The sequence below is a fragment of the Sylvia atricapilla genome, chromosome 27 (genome assembly GCF_009819655.1).
Source record: "Sylvia atricapilla isolate bSylAtr1 chromosome 27, bSylAtr1.pri, whole genome shotgun sequence".
NCBI lineage: Eukaryota > Metazoa > Chordata > Aves > Passeriformes > Sylviidae > Sylvia > Sylvia atricapilla.
This window is the reverse complement of record NC_089166.1, coordinates 1,410,533-1,431,404: the sequence shown is the minus strand read 5'-3', so window position 1 is coordinate 1,431,404 and position 20,872 is coordinate 1,410,533. Positions and strand designations below refer to the sequence as shown.

General features: G+C 45.9%; 2 protein-coding genes across 3 annotated transcripts; one reads left to right on the top strand and one right to left on the bottom strand.

Annotated features, from left to right (window-relative positions):
- Positions 1-541: 541 nt before the first annotated feature.
- On the bottom strand, positions 542-1,499 carry LOC136372108 (uncharacterized). Its single transcript, XM_066336578.1, has 3 exons — positions 1,479-1,499; positions 1,169-1,346; positions 542-1,104 (listed from the first exon to the last, which is right to left on the bottom strand). The coding sequence occupies exons 1-3, from the start codon at positions 1,497-1,499 to the stop codon at positions 542-544; spliced, it is 762 nt and encodes a 253-aa protein (XP_066192675.1).
- Positions 546-16,648, top strand: SMARCE1 (SWI/SNF related, matrix associated, actin dependent regulator of chromatin, subfamily e, member 1). 2 transcript variants are annotated; one of them, XM_066336717.1, is made up of 11 exons: positions 546-650; positions 1,837-1,887; positions 2,405-2,448; positions 5,322-5,426; positions 7,709-7,789; positions 8,901-9,032; positions 10,549-10,720; positions 12,347-12,519; positions 13,538-13,639; positions 14,167-14,377; positions 15,109-16,648. In XM_066336717.1, the coding sequence occupies exons 2-11, from the start codon at positions 1,881-1,883 to the stop codon at positions 15,315-15,317; spliced, it is 1,236 nt and encodes a 411-aa protein (XP_066192814.1). In that variant the 5' UTR covers positions 546-650; positions 1,837-1,880; the 3' UTR covers positions 15,318-16,648. The 2 variants fall into 2 exon arrangements, with proteins under 2 accessions (XP_066192814.1, XP_066192813.1); XM_066336716.1 differs by having other exon boundaries at positions 550-650; positions 15,106-16,648.
- Positions 16,649-20,872: the final 4,224 nt, after the last annotated feature.

The window sequence follows — 20,872 nt, the reverse complement described above, 5'->3', positions numbered from 1 at the left end:
AGAGGGGAAAGTTGCCCGTGAGGGGGAAAAGCCGCTAAAATCGCCTCAGGAGCCGCCCGCTGCCCGTGAAGGGAAAAGGCGCCAAAATCCCCTCAGGAGCCGCCCGCTGCCCGTGAGGGGAAAAGGCGCCAAAATCCCCTCAGGAGCCGCCCGCTGCCCGTGAGGGGAAAAGGCGCTAAAGCTCAGCGGGCACCATGAGGCCGCAGGGCCGCCCTGAGCGCCCGTTCTGAGCCGCAGATTCGCCACGGACAGCCACCACTCGGCGCACCATGACCGGAGTACCCGGCGCGGGGGAAAGGGACAAGTGTGTCACTGCGCACTGCGAGTCTGAGCCACCTCGGGAGCCCCTGTGACGCCCCGTGAGGCAGCGCCTCCTCACAGCTAATGGCGGGCGGCGCCGCCCCTCGCACGGCGTTAGCCTTGCATCCCGCAGATTCGCCACGGCCCCTGAAGTCGCCGCCATCCCGGAGGTTTCGGGGACGGCCCTGGCCCCTCGGTGAGGCGCGGAGCATCCGAACAGATCTCCATAGTGAATAAGGAATCACCGGCGGGTTGGGGCCGGCGTGTCGAAAGTGCGGAGCCGAGTGCGCAGGCGCTGTCGCCGCCGCCCCGGCCCGTGGGAACAAAGGGAGCGCGGCCGCAGCGAGCGGGTGAGTGCGGGGGGCTGAACGGAGGGCTCGGTGGGGCTGAGTGCGGGGCCCGGCGGGGCTGAGCGCGGGGGGCTGAACGGAGGGCCCGGCGGGGCTGAGTGCGGGGGGCTGAGTGCAGGGCCCGGCGGGGCTGAGCAGGGGGCCGAGCGGGGGGCCTGGCGGGGCTGAGCGGGGGGCTGAACGGAGGGCCCGGCGGGACTGACCGAGGGGCTCGGCGGGGCTGAGTGCGGGGCCCGGCGGGGCTGAGTGCGGGACTGACCGAGGGGCCCGGCGGGACTGACCGAGGGGCCCGGCGGGGCTGAGTGCGGGGCCTGGCGGGGCTGAGTGCGGGACTGACCGAGGGGCCCGGCGGGGCTGAGCGCGGGGCCCGGCGGGGCTGAGCGCGGGGCCCGGCGGGGCTGAGTGCGGGGCCCGGCGGGGCTGAGTGCGGGACTGACCGAGGGGCCCGGCGGGGCTGAGTGCGGGGCCTGGCGGGGCTGAGCGGGGGGCTCAGGGCGGCCCCGGCTCCCCTCCGGCACCCCTGCGGGGCTCGGGAAGGCCCCTGGGCTCGGAGAGGGAGCGGTGGGGCCGAGGGACCTTCCCGGTGGCGGCCTTGGGCCCGCCCAGGCTCCGCTCGATCTCCCCGAGCCAGCGCCGTGTGCCAGACCGGAGCACGTCCTTAGGAGGGATTTTGAAGGAGCTTGCAGCCGCCTTGGCCTTATTTGAAGAGAAAGGCCGAGAAAGGACTTTGTTATAGCGCTATTTGATGCACTCCCGGGTTCGGCGCTAAAAGGTTTAAGCGTTGCCTGTCAGAGCGCAGCTGCCGGGCTCGGTGGTTGTTGTTTGTACCTTGTAAAGGAAACATATCATTTGGTCGTTTATGTATTAATACCAGATTTCTGAAACAGTGAGCGTAAAATAATGGCGTATCTTCTTTTTATTCCTTAAGAGGCAAAATATATGTATTTAGACTCTTTAAAATGAAGGTGACCTGAACCTGTGTGCACAGCTGTTTAAGGCCAGATTCCTTGGAAAGTCCATTAATTTTTCAAAGAGATAACAGCTTGGTCTCTGAAAATTCTTTTGTCTTTATTCCAAAATTGACAAACTTTGATAATCATTGGTGTCGATAACAATCAAAGCTTCAAAGATCTGGTGGGGGGGAAAGGCACAACACTTACTAGCGTGATCTTCTTTTGTCTTGCAGAAGTACAAATATAATGTCAGGTGGCTGAAAATTTGACTATCAAAATGTCAAGTAAGTTTTTTATTTTTAAGATTTTTCTTTCTTTAACTTGATGTTTTAAAGATCTGGTTCCACAGAACCTGTTTGTGAGATGGTGCCATTACTCCTGGCATTAAAAGAAATTAGCAAGTGTAGTGACTAAACTCTTGGCCTTAAATCCTGCTGTGGCTGAGTCCTGGCATATTGTTTTCATAGGAAATCCAAATATCACAGCTTCTAAATCCTGTTGGACTGCATTTTTGCTTTCCCTCCATGTAATTGGTGTGCATATAAATGAATTTCATATTCCTCCGTCTTGAGCTTTAATAAAAGACTGGGTCTAGAGCAATGAGGGAGGGTTCAGTTTTTCTTTCTGTTCTTTTTCTTATGTTGCTTTTTGCTTTTCAGTGGCAAAACACAAAGTCATTCAGAGTAAAATTTGATTGTTTTTGTAAATTCATTTTAAAATGTTGGTCACAGCAGATGCCTTAAGAATTCATTCAGATTTTCAAGAAAAAAAAAAAATGTGCTTACATTTCTATCTTAACAGAAAGGCCATCCTATGCCCCACCTCCCACCCCAGCTCCTGCAACCGTAAGTATAGTGATTTTTCTCATTAACACAGAGCCTTTAGTAACTTCCCAGAACAATAATTACGGAGTTGCATCACCTTCCTGTATGGGAAACACAATAATAACGTGATATGAATTATTTAAATTAATATCATTCTTTGTTGAGAAGTTTGGGAAAGAGAAGCCGAATAAATTTGTTTCACCTTTAAGGCTGGATCTCGCAGACACTGAATTTTCTGTGAGCACTCACTTGTCTCAAATGACTCACAGTGGGTTGCAGCAGTAACTGGAATAGTTAAGAATCAACTGAAATATTTGACTGTAAAATGTCCTGCTCAGCCTGTGCCCAGATCATGGGCAGACAGTGCTTTTATCCATGTTTCAGTTGTACTGAGCTGCTTTTCAGTGGAATGTAGGATTATGAAACATCCTGTTATGTTGTGTCAGAATAATGAAATGCTCCTAATGCCAGTCTTGCATTCCTTGAAATCACTGGTATTTTGGAATCAAGGGCATGGGAAATATTTCACTTTCTAGTAAAATGGTGTGGCCTGACACTGAGGAAAACATGAACAGGAGCTTTAAATCCCATCCAGTGATGTTCCTGGATATACAAAGGTGCTGCAGTACCAGTGTGCTGTGGGCAGGAACTGTTTGGAAGTAAATGCACATCTGTGGTCACATTTGTGAATAGTTTGGGTTTTAGGACAAATCCTTCATATAAAACATTGAGCAAAGATGCTATAGTGATCTTTTTTTTACCAAAGTGAATTGGAAAACTGTTACCCAGTAGTGGGTCCTTGATCTCTGCAGGATGGGAGCTAGAAGAAATGTGATCCTTCAAATTTATTGTGCCATACATTACAGGAAGAGGCTTGAAAATTACATAATGCATAAATGCAAGTTATGTTTTTATAAGTTTACATAAATAAAACTTGATTTGCATAGTTTTTTCAGAGTTTTCATTTTGCACACAGCGAAATAGATCTGTGGGAGTGTTAGGAGGAACATGATGGAGCCACTCTGACCACTGGATTCCTGCATCAAGAGCTGTGCAAACACTTGATTCTTTTGGGATGTAGCATGGATACAGATGTTTAATGGTTCATGCTGATGTGGCACAATCCTTCAGAAGGATACATGAAGCACATGTCAAAACTGCAGCCGGTGACATACACTGCCTGCCTTACAAGCATCTTTTATTTTGTATTATATTTTATATAATCCTTCACGTGATGGTCTGTGCTCTGTTAATGCAAGTCATAAAGCAGCCAAATAACCTTGCTTGTTCTTCCACAGCCAGTTCCAGGTGCTGCAGTCAACAAAATCCCAGTAATTCTCAAAACTGCAGTACTGTACCTGAAATAAAAATTCTGCATGTGATGCAAGGTAGTTCCTGGTAACATTTAAATCCTGTCTTGCAGAAATAAAGAATTAAGCAGATGGAGTTAACAATTGTCACCTGGTTTTATTGAAGAGATGTAGTTCAACATATTCAAAACCTGTTGTTATGGTAATACAAAAAACTGTAGTAGAACAGTCATGAAGTAGTGAATGTGTATGTTATGAGCCCAGGCATACAGATGAGCACATCAGCTGCTGTGACTGAGTTAAAAAGCTTGGCAATAAAATCTCTGTTGAAGACTCACTGTTAAAGGATGATTTTCCTCTGCACTTGTGTGTTTAGAAATAAACTCCTGCAGTGTGTCTGCACTGACCTGAAACCTTCCTAGTTACTGTAGTCAGCTCCTAGAAAACTTCTGTTCAGTGTTTGTATGTGTCATACTTTGGTTCTTAGAGTTCTCAACCTATCTGTCAAATTTTTATAACTGTAATCTGGAACAGCTCCAGTAAGCAAATCCCTGTGAAAGACTTCTTGGAATGTTTATTAGGGCTGCTGGAGAGTGGGACACTGGGAATGACACTTAGATATACAGAAACACTCCAGGCTCTGCATCGTAATGCAATCATAGAACCACCACAGTTAGAACTTAATCACAGTTACCATTAAATACTTCATCTATTTTTCCAAAACAATCTCACTGGAAAGGGGGGATAATGGAAAAAGAATAAATTTATTTGAGGAGGGAAATACAAGGAACCTGGTGAACTTGAGTGTCCGTTGGGGGAATGTAAAGAAACAAGATACTTTTTTCTGTGTGACTGAGGTGAGAACAAATCAATCCACTTTCACGAATGAATGAAGATGTATTGATTAACTTCTGAATTGTCTTGGATTTGGTGTTGTGTTCAAACCAGTTTAAAGTTTTTAACTTACAGATCTTACTGCAGGTGTAGAGTTCCTCAGCTCTGTCAGTCTACAGCCTGCCTTATAACGGAGGGATGTCTCTGGGAGTTGACTTCAACCACTGGCAGTGGAGCACAAATGGTGCTTTGAGAGATTTCCTCCCCTACTCCATTTGTTGGGAGGGCAGAATTCTGAGAAAAAAAGCAGGCAGGGATTTTCACTGGTGTAATAAATGTGGGTGTTTAGGATTTCTGCCCCATCACTGGGTGCTGTGTTGCCCTGTAACTTTCACCCTTGGGAGACAAAAGTCTTCTGAATTCCTTGGTGGCTTATGTTGAAAAACTTTATTAGCCATGATCTGAATTTACAGAATACTTTTTTTAAATTAATTACACAGTTAATGGAAATAAAATTGCCAATTCCAGACAGAAATTTGTAGTAACACATTTGCCTAAAAGTCCTGTTTCCTTAGCAGGTTTATACTGGAGTGAGTCGTATGTGTTGAGAAGACACCAACTGCTACACCTCATTGCTTGTTTGAATTCTGGTTGCTTTTGCATGCCATATTGCAGTTCATTTTCATTTCTGTGTTTTCCTCGTTTGAGCTCATTTCTCATTCGTGTTTTTGTCTCATTTGTTTCCATCAGCAAATGCCCAGCACCCCAGGGTTTGTGGGATACAATCCATACAGCCATCTGGCCTACAACAACTACAGGCTGGGAGGGAACCCGGGCACCAACAGCCGGGTCACGGTAGGAGAATCAACTATTACATCCTCCAGCAAACACCAGGAGCTGACCAGAAATGGCTTTAGGGTTAGGTTCTTCAGAGTCTTGGCTGCTGCCACTTCTTTATTAAAAACAAAACAAAAACAACTTCTGATTCTTATTCCTCACCTTCCCCCCCCTTCCCCTTTACTCTGAAACCTTTTGCAGGAAAATGGGATTTTACTCAGCAGGGAAAACTGGTAATGGTATATTATGCAGACATCCAAAAAGACAGACTTTGTGGTCTTCAGTGACCACTCCATGCATAGGACAAGGTTCTGTAGCTGGGTGTGAATTTTTGGAGGGAGGGAACTGCTGTTTTTGCTGAGGTTCGTTGGTACAAAAATACGGAAGAACATTTTGCAAACTGAAGATCGTTGATAGTCGTTGCATCATCCTGTTGAGCCATGCGAGAGGTACAGGCCTTTATTTTTCTTTCTAGTCTTAGTCTGATAATAACTGCACAGTCCCAAGTTCAGTCATTATTTTTTCAACGAAAGTGTGATGTTGATAATAAAGTAGAATCTTTTCAGCTCGTATATGTGTCAGTGTGTGGGAAATGGATGTTACATTCATTTTTCGTAGTGTAAACAAAGTGAGGTGGAGACAAGTGATGAGGGAGGTGACAGCTTCTTTCAAACGTGAATCAAGTCCTAGCATTGTATGCAGTTAGGAAACCAAAATAGACAGTGGAAATGTGAGACTTTTACAACACAACAGAAACAGAGTAAATCCCTGATATTTTCTTAAATAGCTCAGAACTTTAAAGTTTTTCCATGCAGAGCTTTGTACCTCAAAACTTCTGATCGTTTTGGAAGGTGATACAAAGATTTCTCAAGGACCAAATACATGGTGCTTTTAAAGAAGAGTACTCTTTTTATGCCTTTCATAGAAACTTTCTTTCAAGCTTCATATATGAAGTTCATCCAATTTGTTAAAGCATTTACAGAAAGGACCTTCCCCTACAAGCTGGAATGTACAGTCCAAATGGATACTTTCCTTACACAAGACTAAGTCAGGTTTTGTCTGAAAACTTCCATTGTTTCTGTATGTCACAAGCATACACAGCCTGCTCTGCCATGCATATCCCAGTATATGGATGGTGTCTTTAAACACCTCTTAATTTAAAAGCATTAAACAGTTTCCGTTAATGTTTTTCCAACCCATCTGTATGTGTATCTATGTATACATTTTGGTGATGCATATACCTCATGCACATTATTTATGCACAGTTCTGTATGCATTGTTCATAGAGCTCCATAAATTCAGGGGAAAAATATTTTTTTAAAAAAAATCTGTCAGGAGGAAAACAGAGTATTGAACATGAGCCTTCTGGGCTACACCCAAATATTGATCTACAGGCCACAGCCCTGAAAGGTCTTGAACCTGCTTTATATTTTAATGTAAATACTCCCACTTAATAGAAACTCCTGGCCTGTGGAAGTGCTGGAAGAGTGGAGGATTTCAGACCCTGCAGTTGCCAGGGGCTGTGATGCCATGGCACTGATTTAGGAGCAAGCCCTGTGAGGTGTTCTGTGGGTTGAGGGGATGGAAGGGCACCCAGCAGCTTTCCAGCAGCAGCATTAAAGCTCAGTGGCCCTTTGTGTGGTGCCAGCACTGTGTCTGGCAGCATAAAGCTAAAGGAAGAAGAGCACAAGGGGCATGTTCCTGGCTAATTGGGACAATTCATTACAGCTTGACTACAAGTAAAGCACATATTTATTTTCTAGCTGCATAGAGTTGTTTTCTTTTCATAAAGAGTCTTTTAATTGACTCCAAATTGCCACTGACAAATTTTGCAGAAAAATAATTGCTAAAATTATTTGATAATGTCTCTAACTTAGTGTTTTTAAACTTTGTTCATATCTTTTTTTACCTGTACAGTAGCCACATTAAATTTGTCAAAACAGATAAATTAGTCATCAGAAGTGAGAAAAAACAATGTGCTGGGATTAGTGTTTCCATGTCAGTTCTTAAGCTGTGTAGTTCAGTTTTAAGGACATGGAGCCCTTTTGAGGATTTATCTAGTTACTGCTCTGTAAACTTACAGAGAAAAGGACAAACTTAGATTGGGAGTTACTCATGTGAGGACCAGCTCTAGCCTAGTGCTTGTTCACTTACAGACTGGGTAATTTTTTTGGTGATATTGCTTGCTTCTCTTGGTGGGGGTGTGTGAATGCACAAGAGTGAGTGTTTTCCAAAACTAGTGCGTGTAGAAACTGTTCAGCGATCCCATTAACGAATGGATTTATCCGGTTCTTTTATAGGCTTCCTCTGGTATTACCATTCCAAAGCCCCCCAAACCCCCAGACAAGCCCCTGATGCCCTACATGAGGTACAGCCGGAAGGTGGGTATTGCACTGTCCATCAGTAATAAAGTCAGTGTTCGTTTGTGCTAACAATTAATCGCTATGATCTTAGTTTCAGCTTCTAAACGTTGACTCCTAACAGCCTGCGCTCTCTTAAGGGGATGTAAAGTACAAAGTCTGCCCTGCAGAACAAAGGCAGCAGTAGTCTGGTCACACAGTTGCCAATTTCTGGGGGGAAAATTGCTAAAATGCTAATTCCTACCACTGTCTGCTGACAAGGATCTACCCCGCCACATTCAGAAGTTCCTGTGACTTACTGACAGAACTTTTTTATATAAAGGAAGTATTCCTTGCGTTTTCTGGGCTTGGTGCAGTGCTGTAGCTGGACTGAAGAGTAGCAATGAGTGGACTTTGCATGTTCTCCTTCACCACCCTAGCCCGTGGCAACGTTTGCTTCGCTATTCTGTGAACTGTTTGACAGAAAGTAGGAGAGAGACTCTTGTGGAGTCTGGAATCTGATGGGGCATGGGGAGGGCATGGCAGCCTGGCTGAACTGGGTGAGCCAGAAGGAATTTCTTCCACTTCTGGTAAAGTATCTTTACCAGCATGTCTGTCTTAGGCCAAAAAACATCAACATACACAAAAAAAAAAAAAAAAAAAATGTCAAGTGGCGCAGCAAGAAATTACACTGGCAGCTCTCCTTTTTTTTTTTCCCTATAAAGTTAGAAACCTTTTTGGTGGAGTCAGAACTTGTTGGAACTCAGATTGATCAGCAAGACTGAAATATTGTGAAATGTTACATTCTGATCTGAAAAGCTCAGTCTCTTTGTCATAATCTACTGCTGGATGTGTTTACTCGGTAGCATTTTTTTCCCCGAGATGCAGCGATGTTCATTTAAGAAGAGAATTGAGAGGGTTAAAGGCAATATTCCCATGAGACCAAAGCCACTCAGCAATTGCCTGGTTCAGTAGCTGGCTTCCTACTGACTTCCTACCCCAGAAAATAATCCAGATAGTTTAGCCAGACTCATTCCTAACTTTATCCTGTTTTTCATGGTGATTCCAGAAAGAACACTGAGATGACAATATAAAATGTATAATTTGGAAGTATTTAGATATCATTAGTAAAGCTCCAGCTGTTTCTGTTAAGGTCTGGGACCAAGTGAAGGCGTCCAATCCTGATTTGAAGTTATGGGAAATTGGCAAGATTATTGGAGGAATGTGGCGAGATCTCACTGATGAAGAGAAGCAAGAGTATTTGAATGAATATGAAGCTGAAAAGGTAAATGGAAGAAATCTGGGATATTTATTACAGCTGATTCTTCTAGGAACTGGTCTGAGAAGAAAAATTCATCTTCCCCGTTCAGGGGTGTTTGAGGCATTCACGAGAGCTCTGTATGTAACTTAAATGGAAGTTTGTCCTGACACGTCTCTTAGATTTTTTAAATAACTGTGCATCAACTGTGACTGGTCAGTTTTTAGACCTAATTCAAAATGAAGTATTTATAATTGAGTGTCGATTTTAACTGTTTAATGAGTGGATTTGATTGTACAACATCAGTATTGAAAAGATTGTCTCAACACCAAAATCCTCTTTCAAAACTGGTGCTCTGCAACTACTGCTGTTGTCATGAACATGTTCCTAAGAGACTTCCAGTCATGTGGGGTTGGTTTTCCTGGTGGAACTCCACGCTGTGGCATTAGTGTTTTGTTTCTTAATAGAAAATGCTACCACTTGTAGGGTTTTCTTGTGCTTTTGTTTTGGTTTTATTGATCTAAATGACAAGAGATGACAGCTGCCTCGTGTCTAGGTTGGTAAGTGTTGAGCACCTGTACGAGACTGTTCTTGTGATTCCCAGGTACAAAGGGAGAATTGTCCAGCTGATGTGTTGTGCTTACACCTGGCAGGCACCTGAGGCTCTCTGGTCAAATCTCAGCTGGTTTTATTCCAAGGCAATAGAGAAGTACTGCAAAGCTTGGTGCTCTTAGCTGAGAAAAAAGCATCCAGGAATTCTATTTTTAACTTGGTAATGATGTTTAGATTGTAAGCTCCTTGGGGCAGGGGCCAGCTGGTTTCTGTTTGTGCAGTGTCAAGGCAGAAGGATTCTGATCCTGATTATAAAGAATTTTAGGTACTTTTAACGATATTATAGATTATATCCATTTTTTCATTGGAAGTACCTCAAATCACTGTACAGAATCTTAAAAATGAGATTAAAGAAAGCAGTTCGAAGGGACAAGGTATTTCAAAGAATGTGAAAATAGTGCTGCTGTCTTGCTGCCAGGAGGAGACATGAGTCTGGCTGCAGCTTTCTGGGCCATCCCAGAGCAGAATGGACAAGTCTTTAAGTGATTTTGAAAAGTGGTTCATGACATACTGGCATAATGAAAGAGAAGAAATCAGAATCACAGATGTAGTTAGAACTCCAGAGAATTACTGAGAATATTTTGTGTTTGCTAATTTCATCTTACCAGAACTTGATCATAAACGTTCCGAGGCGTTTGAATTTGAAACCTCGGAAAACAAAGCTATCAAACAAAGCATAAGCGTAAGACTTCCAGTTAGTAAAACTGAAAAGGACCTGAAAACCAGCTGTGTTTTTAAAACACAAACAACTATAGAAGAAGTTCTAATTTGTAAAAAAGAAAGACTGAGAGAATCTGGTCATTCGTATCTCAGCCAGACGATTCAGGTTCAGCTTTGTCTGTGAACCGCGCTGTGAGTTACACAGAGCGCAGTTGTGGCGAGGTGGGAATCACCCAGTGGTGCAATCAAACCGTGTTGGTCACCCTTTCAGATTGAGTACAACGAGTCCATGAAGGCCTACCACAACTCCCCTGCCTACCTGGCCTACATCAACGCCAAGAGCCGCGCCGAGGCGGCGCTGGAAGAGGAGAGCCGGCAGCGGCAGTCGCGCATGGAGAAGGGGGAGCCCTACATGAGCATCCAGCCCGCCGAGGATCCCGATGGTAAGGAGCTTGTGTGCACTCCAGATGGGACACTCTCATGGCAGGACAAGGCCGTGGAGATACAGAAAACCACCCGTGTGCACCTGCTGCAGCGCTTCTCGTGGCTTCGTTTCTGCTTTGGTGCTTTAATGCCGATTTTCATTGCCACGTTTTATTCCGTACAGCTGATTTTGTTCCCAAAAGTAAGGTTGGCACCCGTGGCAAAAGTTATTCCAACCCTTCTTAATTAAGTGTGAAGTAATGCTTAATAGTTCAGACCAAATCAGTCTGCTCACAGCACCGTAATGGCTTTAGCACATGCTTTAGAAAAGGCTTAGATGCCTGATTTAATCCGGCTTGGATGGAATGTGGTGCTTTATTACCAGAAACACATAAATCTGACAGGCAGAGTTCTGGTGTGATTAAGAGCACCTGAACTTTGAATGTGTTCAACAACTGTCATTTGAGATTGTTTGGGGAGTGAGGTGCCCTTGCCACTGACAAGTTGATGAGAAAATTCTGAAAGTTTATTTGACTGCAAGGAAATGCACCCCACCCAGTGGGAAAAGTCAGCCTCACACACCTCATGTCTGCTTTTAAATTCATCACCAAATACTTGTTGAAACCTGAGGGTGAAAAATGTACTCAGTTACACCCTTTTTTTTCCTTCCCCCTTGTAAAAGCACACCCCTGAGATGAAGCTCATGGCAAACAGCATTTTCCTCTGTGTGAGGTAATTGCAACATTTATGTAAATACATTTCATGCCTGAATAGCTGGAACCTGGGGACTTGAGATTCTGTTCTGTGCTATCTGAGTAAAGTAGACTCAGGCAGAACCAACCCTTAGCTCCTTTTTGCTCTGTTTAATCGGATACCTCAATGAGATACAATATAACACTGTGAAATAAAGAAACTTTCATATAACTAGTTGGCTTCTTTGGTAGTAGCTTCTGGCATGGTGTTAAGCTTCTTAAGATTTCTGTGAATAGTTGGAATAGTCATCTCCAGTAGGAATACTTATGTAAAACAAATTAGACTTCTGGACTTTTCTACATGGCATTGTTCTGGGAGATAATTCATACTTGTTTAATTGATTTCTCTAGAGAAATGCACTTACTAATAAACAATTGGATACTCTTAATACATGACTGAATTTTCGGTGATGAGTAAATGTGTCTTGCTTCTGCATGCTTTCAGTCCTCAGTGTTTAAAAAAAAAATAAGTGTTTTTGATCTGTGCTACAAAGGTTATTTATAGAGGAATCACTATCTTGCTGGCATTTTGTTCTGGAAACATGATTAATCAGGAATGGGTCTTTTATTTGGTGTATTAATAGTCCCTCTTACTGTGGAAATGTGGAAAGCAACAGAGTGAATAACTAGGTCAGTCCCAATTTCAGCTGTGGGAAATGCGTGTGAAGTCAGCCGTTAGAGCGGTGCCAGGTAAATGCTGCCCTGGCCACACTGTCTCCTTTTGTGATTCCCTGATGCTCTGTGTGTGTTACTGTGCACTTTGTGAGATGACAACTGCTGGTGTTAGGGCTCATATTTTGTTGTTTCGTGGGTGGCCGTGCCGGTACAGTGTCATTAGACTCAGCTCTCCTTTTGTGGGATCAAAGCAGTTACCCCCTGGACCTCCTGTTCCAGATTACGACGACGGGTTCTCCATGAAGCACACGGCCACGGCGCGGTTCCAGAGGAACCACCGGCTCATCAGCGAGATCCTGAGCGAGAGCGTGGTGCCCGACGTCCGCTCCGTGGTCACCACAGCCAGAATGCAAGTCCTGAAACGCCAGGTTCAGTCTTTAATGGTTCATCAGGTAAAGAGAAAGGACGCGGGTGCAGCTAAAACGCGGTGGGGTTGGGCTGTGCTCCAAGGCTTGGATCGTTCGATCACCTACATGACTGTTCTTGCTGGCTGTCAATGTTCTGTGTGCTCCAGGAGCTAATCCCTGGGATTTCTTGGGAACTGCAGAACGTGAGACTTCACCTCCTGTGCTGTTTTGTTCCGGAGGATCATGTTAAAATGTATTTTATTCTTTGAGATACCCTAAGTCTTAGTTCCGTAGCTCATTACGACACACAGCCTTCTGTATGCAGTGTAAAAGTGTGGTGTTTAATAAGTGCTGGTAGGGTTGTGATTTTGGATACCTGACAACTCATCTTGTTTGCAATTTTTTTTTTTTTGGCAGTAAATTGTCCCTATTCTAACGTTTTTCATTGAAAATTAAATTTATACAAAATACATGGTGAAATCACACCTGCATGTTTCGCCGAGCTTTGGGCACATGCCTGTGTTGTCCAAACACTCAGGTTACCAAAAGAACCCTTTCAGCATGGTCAGGGTGTGTGTGGGTGAAGTGAGACCAGAATTAGGCAGAGATTTGTTGGGGTTTTTTTCTAATTACAGAAGATTTGGAGGGTGGAGGGGGTGGTTGTCCTTCTTTCTTGTGAATTGTGGCCTCTCTATGTTGGAGAATATGATTGATGTGGAGGGTATATCTATACCTGTGAGCTGTATATATATACAGACCTGTGGGATACACATACACAGACCTGGGGGTGCAGAATAGGAAAGAAAATGTGCAGATTTGATGCTGGAAGCTTCACCTCAGGTACACAGTGTTTCATTTACAATATGCTTGAACATCTGCAGAGACCCATGTAATGTTCCTACTTTTCAGTATGAACTGAGCAAGTGGGTATCAGAGGCAGGCAGAAGGCTGTTTACATACTGGACTGATATTTAAAAATAAACCATATGAAAATTTGTATGCGTAGCTGTACAGTTTTTAGGTGACTGCACAGTGATGTTCTTGCTGTTTGTTTCGCTTCCAGCGTAAGCTCGAAGCTGAGCTGCTGCAAATTGAGGAGCGTCACCAGGAAAAGAAGAGGAAGTTTTTGGAAAGCACAGAATCTTTCAACAATGAGCTTAAAAGGGTACAACTCCTTTTTCTCACTTACTCTGAGGAAGCCACTGGTTCCACAGTGGTTCAAGTGCTTCAGTTCTCTGTTCAGTTCTGAGCAGTTGCCCAGCTGCTGGGACAGTGGCCTGGTGTGGGTGGAACAAAGCACAAGATGATTTCCTGCTCCTTCAGTGTCCTTTAAGGGGACATTAGGCCAGTAAAATTTAGAAGTGGTGCCTCCAGGCTGGGCTGGGTGAATTCACTCAGAGCATCTAGAGGAAGGTGGCCTGAAGCCACTGTGGAGGGGACACTGCTCTCCTTTGCTGCATTCAAATAACAAGTTTTAGGTTGTTTATTTATTCCCTCTTCTCCTTTTCTTCTTAATATGCCTGTATCTCCCTCCCTAGTTACTTTTAATATAAACTTTGTAAAATGAAAAGGACCATGCTGCGTGTGGAAATAATGAACTCATCGTTGGGGTTTAAGATGATTTATTTCTCAGGGCAACTGAGGTAGTAAAAGAACTAAAGAGTTTTCCTTTGTTTTGTCTTTAATTACTAGTTATGCAGTTTGAAGGTGGAAGTGGATATGGAAAAAATTGCAGCTGAAATTGCTCAAGCTGAGGAGCAGGCTCGCAAGAGACAGGAGGAAAGGGAAAAGGAAGCAGCTGAGCAAGCTGAACGCAGTCAGAACAGCCTGGCAGCCGAGGAGGAGCAGGCAGCCAGCAAGGGGGAGGAGAAGAAGGAAGAGGAGAGCACTCCAATGGAGACAGGTAACTGCATCTGAGCATCTGCTGCAGAATCCTCCAAGGATCAGCGTTAAAGGGTCTCTGAGGAGAGCAGTTCACTGTGTCTTGGTAAACACAGGCATTTGCTTGCTTCTCATTAAATTACTCATCTTTAAAAGAGGAGAGGATAAGATCCCACAGAGCCCCATGTCATTCTTTGTATGTGATGTACCCAGGGGAAAAAAATATTAAACCTGAAGTTATACTTTGGTTAACTGGGAACAACTGGGAGCGTTTCCTTGTCCCAGTGTCAGTGTCCAGCCAGGATGATGCAACAGCAATGCTTCTTAAGCAGCTCTCAGGCAAATTTTCCAGCTGCTTTGTGCTCTGGACAGTGGCAGTAAGAAATGCTGCTGGATTGAGGAGTGCCAGTGACTTGTACATCAGTGAGTCACTGCTGGAACTGCAGGAGCATAAGGAAATTGAATTTGAATTCCAGTTGCTTCTGCTTTAACAAGGAGCATGGCTTTCTTATGGCTGGAATTCTGAGGTTAGGCAGCTGTGGCTGACATCAGGATGGTGCAGCAGGAGCACATGTGTCCTCAGCACTGAGAGATCCCTGAGGTGTGCCTGTCACTGCATGTTCTAAGTGACAGAAGTGACTGCTATGGAAAACTCATATTTATTATAGCTTCTGTTTCTTCCTAAATCCTAATTGCACAATCTAAGTAAATACTGGCACGTAAATGACACCGAGAAATCTGTTTTTCCAGAAGAGCCTCACCCAGAAGAGAGCACAGAGAACCAGCAGAATGGTGAAGAAGGAACCTCCACCCCAGAGGACAAGGAGAGTGGGCAGGAAGGGGTGGACAGCACAGCTGAGGAGGGAACCAGCGACAGCAACACGGGCTCAGAGAGCAACAGCGCGACTGTGGAGGAGCCGCCCGCAGACCCCATCGCCGAGGAGGGCGAGAAGAAAGAATAATCACTGACTCAGTTCCTGTGTCTCTGTAATGAAGTACTGTTTGATTTCAGAGCGTGCTCTGCGGCTGTTGTACCTTCCCTGCCTCTGTCACTTGTCTCCAAAGGATGCCGGGGCTTAGCGACAATGTCAGGTTATCAGCATAGCAATGTGAAGGGGCCTGTAGAGGCACAAGGCGTCCTGCAGCAGGCAGAAAAGGAACCTCATGTGTCTAAACACAGCCATTACAGTGTGGAGAGGTGCTGGTATCACTTGTAGTTCTTCCCTAGAAAGACACCGCTGGTTTTGGTTTCCATATGAGAAATCCCTTTCTTCTGATGCCATGGACACAGTGGCACTTTGCCCCAAAGGCCCTTCCTGCCCCTTTGTGGCAGCAGTGAGGTGCAGGTGTCTGACTGTGCTGCAGGCCTAGTGTGACTGCACGAGGGACCTGCTCCTGGCAGTGGCACTGGCTTTCTGGAGAGGCTGGAATGTGGCTGAAGCATTCAGACCAATTCTTACTATGGAGCAAAGACCTGATGCCTGCCCAAGATGTCACCTGGAGCTTCTCCTTACCTCACAGCCCCAAAAGTCCCCTGTGTCCCACAGCTATTGTGCTGCATGTCAGCAAGGGCAGTTTCTGCTGCAGCTGCACCAGTTCATGCTTTTAAAGAAAGCCCTCAGTCCTCAGCAGCAGCCCCAGAGTGAGGCTGAAAGTCTGGGGTTTAGGGGGTTTTGGTGTAACTTGTTTTTCTAGAGTAGCTGCTCTGCAGTGGTGGAAACTTGCTCATGGTCTGTGTGTGGCATGTCAGGAGATCCAGTTCCAAAGGGCTCAGTGTAGTCTTGCAGGAAATGACACATCATGAGGGATTTTTTTTTTTTCTGGTGCAGGATTCTTTTCAACAAGCCTTTGCTTTTCTTTCCCAATTAACTCCTTTATTTGCTACCAAGAGACCCTGGTGTGGCCTCAGCCAGAGACCTGGCACAGAACAGAGCAGGAGAGTGTTTAGACACGCACATGTTCTCTGAGCAGACAGTCACTGATATGGCACAAATGGTAAAAAATAGTAGTTTCGCTTGTCCTGAGCTTTCAGAACCTCCGGAGACTCTACAAATATACTGAAAAGGCCATAATTTGCCCTATATAAGCAAAAGCCCACAAATAAATACACTGAATTGCAGCAACAGCCATAGGCCACTTGACTTGACAACTGAGGGAACACATAATGTTGCAATGAACCGATGTGTATTTGCAGAGCAGTGGGTCTATCAGATGGTGTTTTTTAAATCCTTTTTTTTTTTTTTTATGGTCTAAAAAGAATAAAATCCAACAAGTTTGTTTTTTTTTAAACTCACAGTGGTCTGTTCTTGTCTTTTAAGGTAGTGCCAGTGTTTGGTTTAGAGCTTTCATCAGCTGTTCTCCATCTCAAGCCAGAGGAAAATAAGCACACGGGATTTTATTTCTTACATAGCACCAGCTGCTGGCTGGACTGGAGCCCCCCTCCCTCCCCCGAGCCCGTGGGGCCCAGGTGGGGTTCCACACCTGAGGTGCTGCAAACCCTTGTTGTGCAACAGCTTTTATCTGCAGCAGCCCTGCGTTCTGTAGGCCGGGGGTGCTTTTCATCTGCTCCAAATTCTCAAGGTGTATGTAAATAACTTACTATTGGCAAAGACGGGTGTGTGCAGCTCAGGGTGTGTACATGAAGGAGTGGGTGTCGTCTCCACGAGTGAAATAACTTGTCCAAGCACATGAGAACGTGAAGGAATGCCCATTGGCAGCGTTGGAGCACTGACCAGCCCCATGGTGCCTGGCAGAGGTGCCTACAAGTGACAGGAGCATCAGGGACCCAGCACAGGAGAGGGACAGACCTCAGGAGAAACCTGGTTCCTGCAGCAGCCCTTCCTCAGAGCAACCTGGAGCTGGTGGGTCCTGGGTACTCCTACAGGTCCTCAGTGCGATGTTCTTGATGGAGCCTGTGGCCACCTGCAGGTCCCCAGCAGGGCAAGGAACCCTTCCTCCCATGAGGAAGAGCCCTCGTGCTTTGCTGCTGGTCCCTCTGGAGCTGCTCTGCTCCCTGGGTGCCCTGTCTGGCAGGTGGTGGGTGCAGGCTGGAGATCTGGGCTGCAGCCATCCCCCATGGGGTGCTGAGAGCTGGTGAGTCCCTCACGCCCTCGGGGGACCAAAGCGAAGAGACAAATCCAAGCCTTGCATCGTGCGAGGGAGTTGTTTTCTTTGGTTTGCTTTTCTCTTCAAGAAAACCAGGGGGTTTTGAGTCTGACTCAGCCGTTGTGACCTCTGACATCACCATGGTGCTGCTGCTGGTTTGCTCTGCAGGCAAAGGTTGTCGTCTGTTTTTGGTCGTTGTCAAAAATATGCTTTTATCTCACCACAAAAACACACTCAGTAAAAGTTATTAAGGAGCCTGGGTTAAAAAAAGAACTGATCTCAAAGTTTTTTCTTGGTTTACGGGTTTGTTGGGGTTTGGGGGTTTTTTTGCGTTTAGGCAATTACTAGATTTTATCACTCCAAAAATCTTCTAACCTACAAAGCTGGTACAGAGTAACGGGTACATAGCACAAAGCAGGCCCAAAGGGTAAGTTTTGAAAGGGATTTAGATGCTAAAATATGAAGCAGGCACTTTGTGAGGTTGTTCAGAAATGATTCACCAGGTAAAGTGAACCCAGAGCCCAGGTCTCTGAGAGCTTCGTGCACCCAAATCCCTTGCAAACCCCTCACCTACATACAGGACTGAGCTTGGCTTCCCAGAAAGACAAAAGCCTCATATTTGTGCTGCAGCTGAACTTTCAGAGAAGAAAAAAAGGCTTCTAGAGAAATAAACAAAGTTGGGGATTTGATTTTTTTTTTTTTAATTGTAAGAAATCACCTGTGTATCACCTGGACAAGTCTTGCCAAGTTGCTCTGCCTGGAGCCAAACGAGCTGCAGACGCTGCTCACAAGAGAGGATTATGCTGGTGACAGAAAGAAATAAAACAGATTAAAGGAGCTTTACAGGAATAAAATATCAAAGCAAATCCGAACACTGGGTGCAAAGGGGGTGGCTGGGGCAGCTCGTGGGTGTCAGGGAGCCAGAGCCTGCTCAGAGCCCTGTGCTGCAGCAATGCAGGGCAGGAGCAGAGACCCTGAACCCTGCCCTCGGGAGGCCTGGGGGAGCAGGTCCAGAGCCCCTGGTGGGGGAGCCCACATCCACACCCGTGTGGTGATAAACTGGGGCTGAGGAGGGTCCTGAGAAGGGGAGGTGTGGGTGGGCAGCACAGGGAGCAGGGGCAGAGCCTCGCCCTGCTCAGGCTCTTGCCGAGGTCCCTCCTCTATCCCAGGATGTGCTTTTCCATTTCCCACCTGCTCCAAGTGCAGCCTCTGTGCCTGCCCTGTCCCAAGGAGTCAGGGATGGTTTATTTCTCCTTTTCTTTCAGGTTTTGCCCTGAACCTCCAGCCAGGGGGCCTTTGCTGTTCAGGTTTTTTTTTAAAAGCTATTTTGGATTTTTTTTTCCCCTCAATTTATCAAAAGCTACTCAAAGCATGTTTGATCATCCACCAACCCAAACACTTCCCCTACCATGCTGCCACTGCCACCAAAACGGCAGTGTGGTGTCCTTGCCCCTGTGTGACCTCCCTTCATCCCCTTAACTGACAAGTGTTCCCCGCAGTCCCAAGCGCTGGAATACTGGAGGAAAACACCCCTCATGGCAGACTGGAGATGGAATTGGTGCAGGTGATGTGCTGGCAGAGGTGTGTGAGCTGCAGCAGGCGCTGCCACCAGGAGTCCCCATCCACCTGCCTGAAGGACACGCAGCCCTGCCCTTGGCTGTAAACGTGAGCAAACGTGACTGTAAAGTGCTTTTCTTGTACAGGATCGGCGGTGGCAGCCAGCAGCAGCAGCAGTTGTGGCCAGCTCATGCTCTGTGTGACTGCTCAGGGCTTTACACAGACTCAACTCCCAGCTGGAGTTCAGCTCCCCTCACCCTGAGAGCTGCTCGTTGTACCAGCTCACTGTGAGATGCAGTTGTACCAACTCACACCGTGAGGCATTTGTACCCATCTGCCAAATCAGGTGAGGTGCTCACAGGTTGCTCATGTGCAGCTTTGAGCTCTCCAGGTGCCTGGGTATGGACTGTGGGTGCTGCACTGCAGAAGTGGGGCTCACTCACGTCAGGTAGTCAGAGAGGCTGGAATTCCACGTGTTCTCCCAGGCAGGCACCCAGCAAGTTCCAGTTTCATCCTCGACTGTTCCAGCCAAGGCTGTTCATGCTTTCAAGGAGTTGCAACACCTGCTCAAGACTTTGAATCCAGGGCTTGGATCTCTGCTTTTGAAATCCCCTGTGTATGGCAGAGTGTTACTGACAGTGACTGGCAATCCTCTCCCAGCAGGATCTGATGACCAAGTGGGATCAGGCACTGGAATCTGAAAGCCCAGATCCTGCTTCAGGTCTGTCTTGCTGTTTGTGCTCTCAGTTCCCTTCTTTCACTTTGACGTTTCTTTTTCCACAGTCTTCGAGGGGTTTTTTGAAGTGGTTTTACATGTATCAGGCCGGTGTCTTGTTTTGTTCAAAATCGTCACGTAAATCTTCACTTGTGACTCCAGAAGTCACTAATTTCTGTCAACAACCAGTTTCAATTTGCTTTCATCACCCGATTCTGTTAAAAAAGGCAAGAAAAAGGCATTTTAGTTCTGGCACCAGTTTCAGGGTGGGGAAAGCCAAACCAGAAAGAGTGACAGTAACAAAACCAGAAACTGAGTGAAAAATCACATTATCATGGGCTTATTACAATTTTTTAATCCCGGGGATGAGAAATGCCAAATCTATAACAGAGAGGGCTGGATGAGCTGTTCTTGGAGCAAACACTGATGGGATTATTTCCACTTTCTAGATCCAGTTTTCATCCAAAGGCAGCAGCAGATCAGTGTGAAACCTTCTGCCTTTTGAACAAGGGAAGACAGCTCGCAGGAGTGATGTTTGCTGGATGATCAGGGACACTTCAACTCTCAATTATTTTTAAGGGTCATAACGCTTTATGTCTTTAATCAATATCCTTTTATCTTCCTAAGCCATATCTTATTATGTCTCTAATGAGTCACTGCTCATTAGTGATTGATATCCTGTGGGAATTGCCTGGAATTTTCCCATCTGGGTGAGAAGGCTCAAAACATCTCGAAACACAGCTGGTGCTCCTATGCCCCTCCTGACACAGTTTCCATAACATCCCAGGAGCTGATCTTCAACCACCTCTCCTTTCCCACCCATCATTTTGAGGTGACCACTGTCTCCTTCATGTTCAGGCCAGAAAGGATGTGTTTGTTCATCACAGCCCCTCTGCATACAGCCGGGCAGTGTGGGCAGACACGAGGCAGCAGATGTCATGGGAAGCTGCCCAGCCCAGCCCTGAGGGACAGAGGGACCAGCAGTGCATATGACCTGGATTGCCCTTCTCACCCTGGGGTTGGAAAGGGGAGTGTCGCTGTCCCTGCCTGTCTGACCCCTCCCCACTGACATCTCCAGGTCTGTTTCCCTCCTCACGTCTCAATTCCTGGGCTCCAGGATGAGGGAAGTTGCTTTCATGG

What these genes read in the sequence shown, in the direction of transcription:
- LOC136372108 (XM_066336578.1), bottom strand. Translation starts at nt 1,499, where the DNA reads ATGATATGTTTCCTTTACAAG. An exon ending in TGATATGTTTCCTTTACAAG is followed by an intron (nt 1,347 to 1,478) that starts GTACAAACAACA and finishes TCTTCAAATAAG; the next exon opens with GCCAAGGCGGCTGCAAGCTC. An exon ending in CCTTCCCGAGCCCCGCAGGG is followed by an intron (nt 1,105 to 1,168) that starts GTGCCGGAGGGG and finishes CCCCGCACTCAG; the next exon opens with CCCCGCCGGGCCCCTCGGTC.
- SMARCE1 (XM_066336716.1), top strand. An exon ending in ATGAATATGAAGCTGAAAAG is followed by an intron (nt 9,033 to 10,548) that starts GTAAATGGAAGA and finishes TCACCCTTTCAG; the next exon opens with ATTGAGTACAACGAGTCCAT. An exon ending in GCCCGCCGAGGATCCCGATG is followed by an intron (nt 10,721 to 12,346) that starts GTAAGGAGCTTG and finishes CTCCTGTTCCAG; the next exon opens with ATTACGACGACGGGTTCTCC.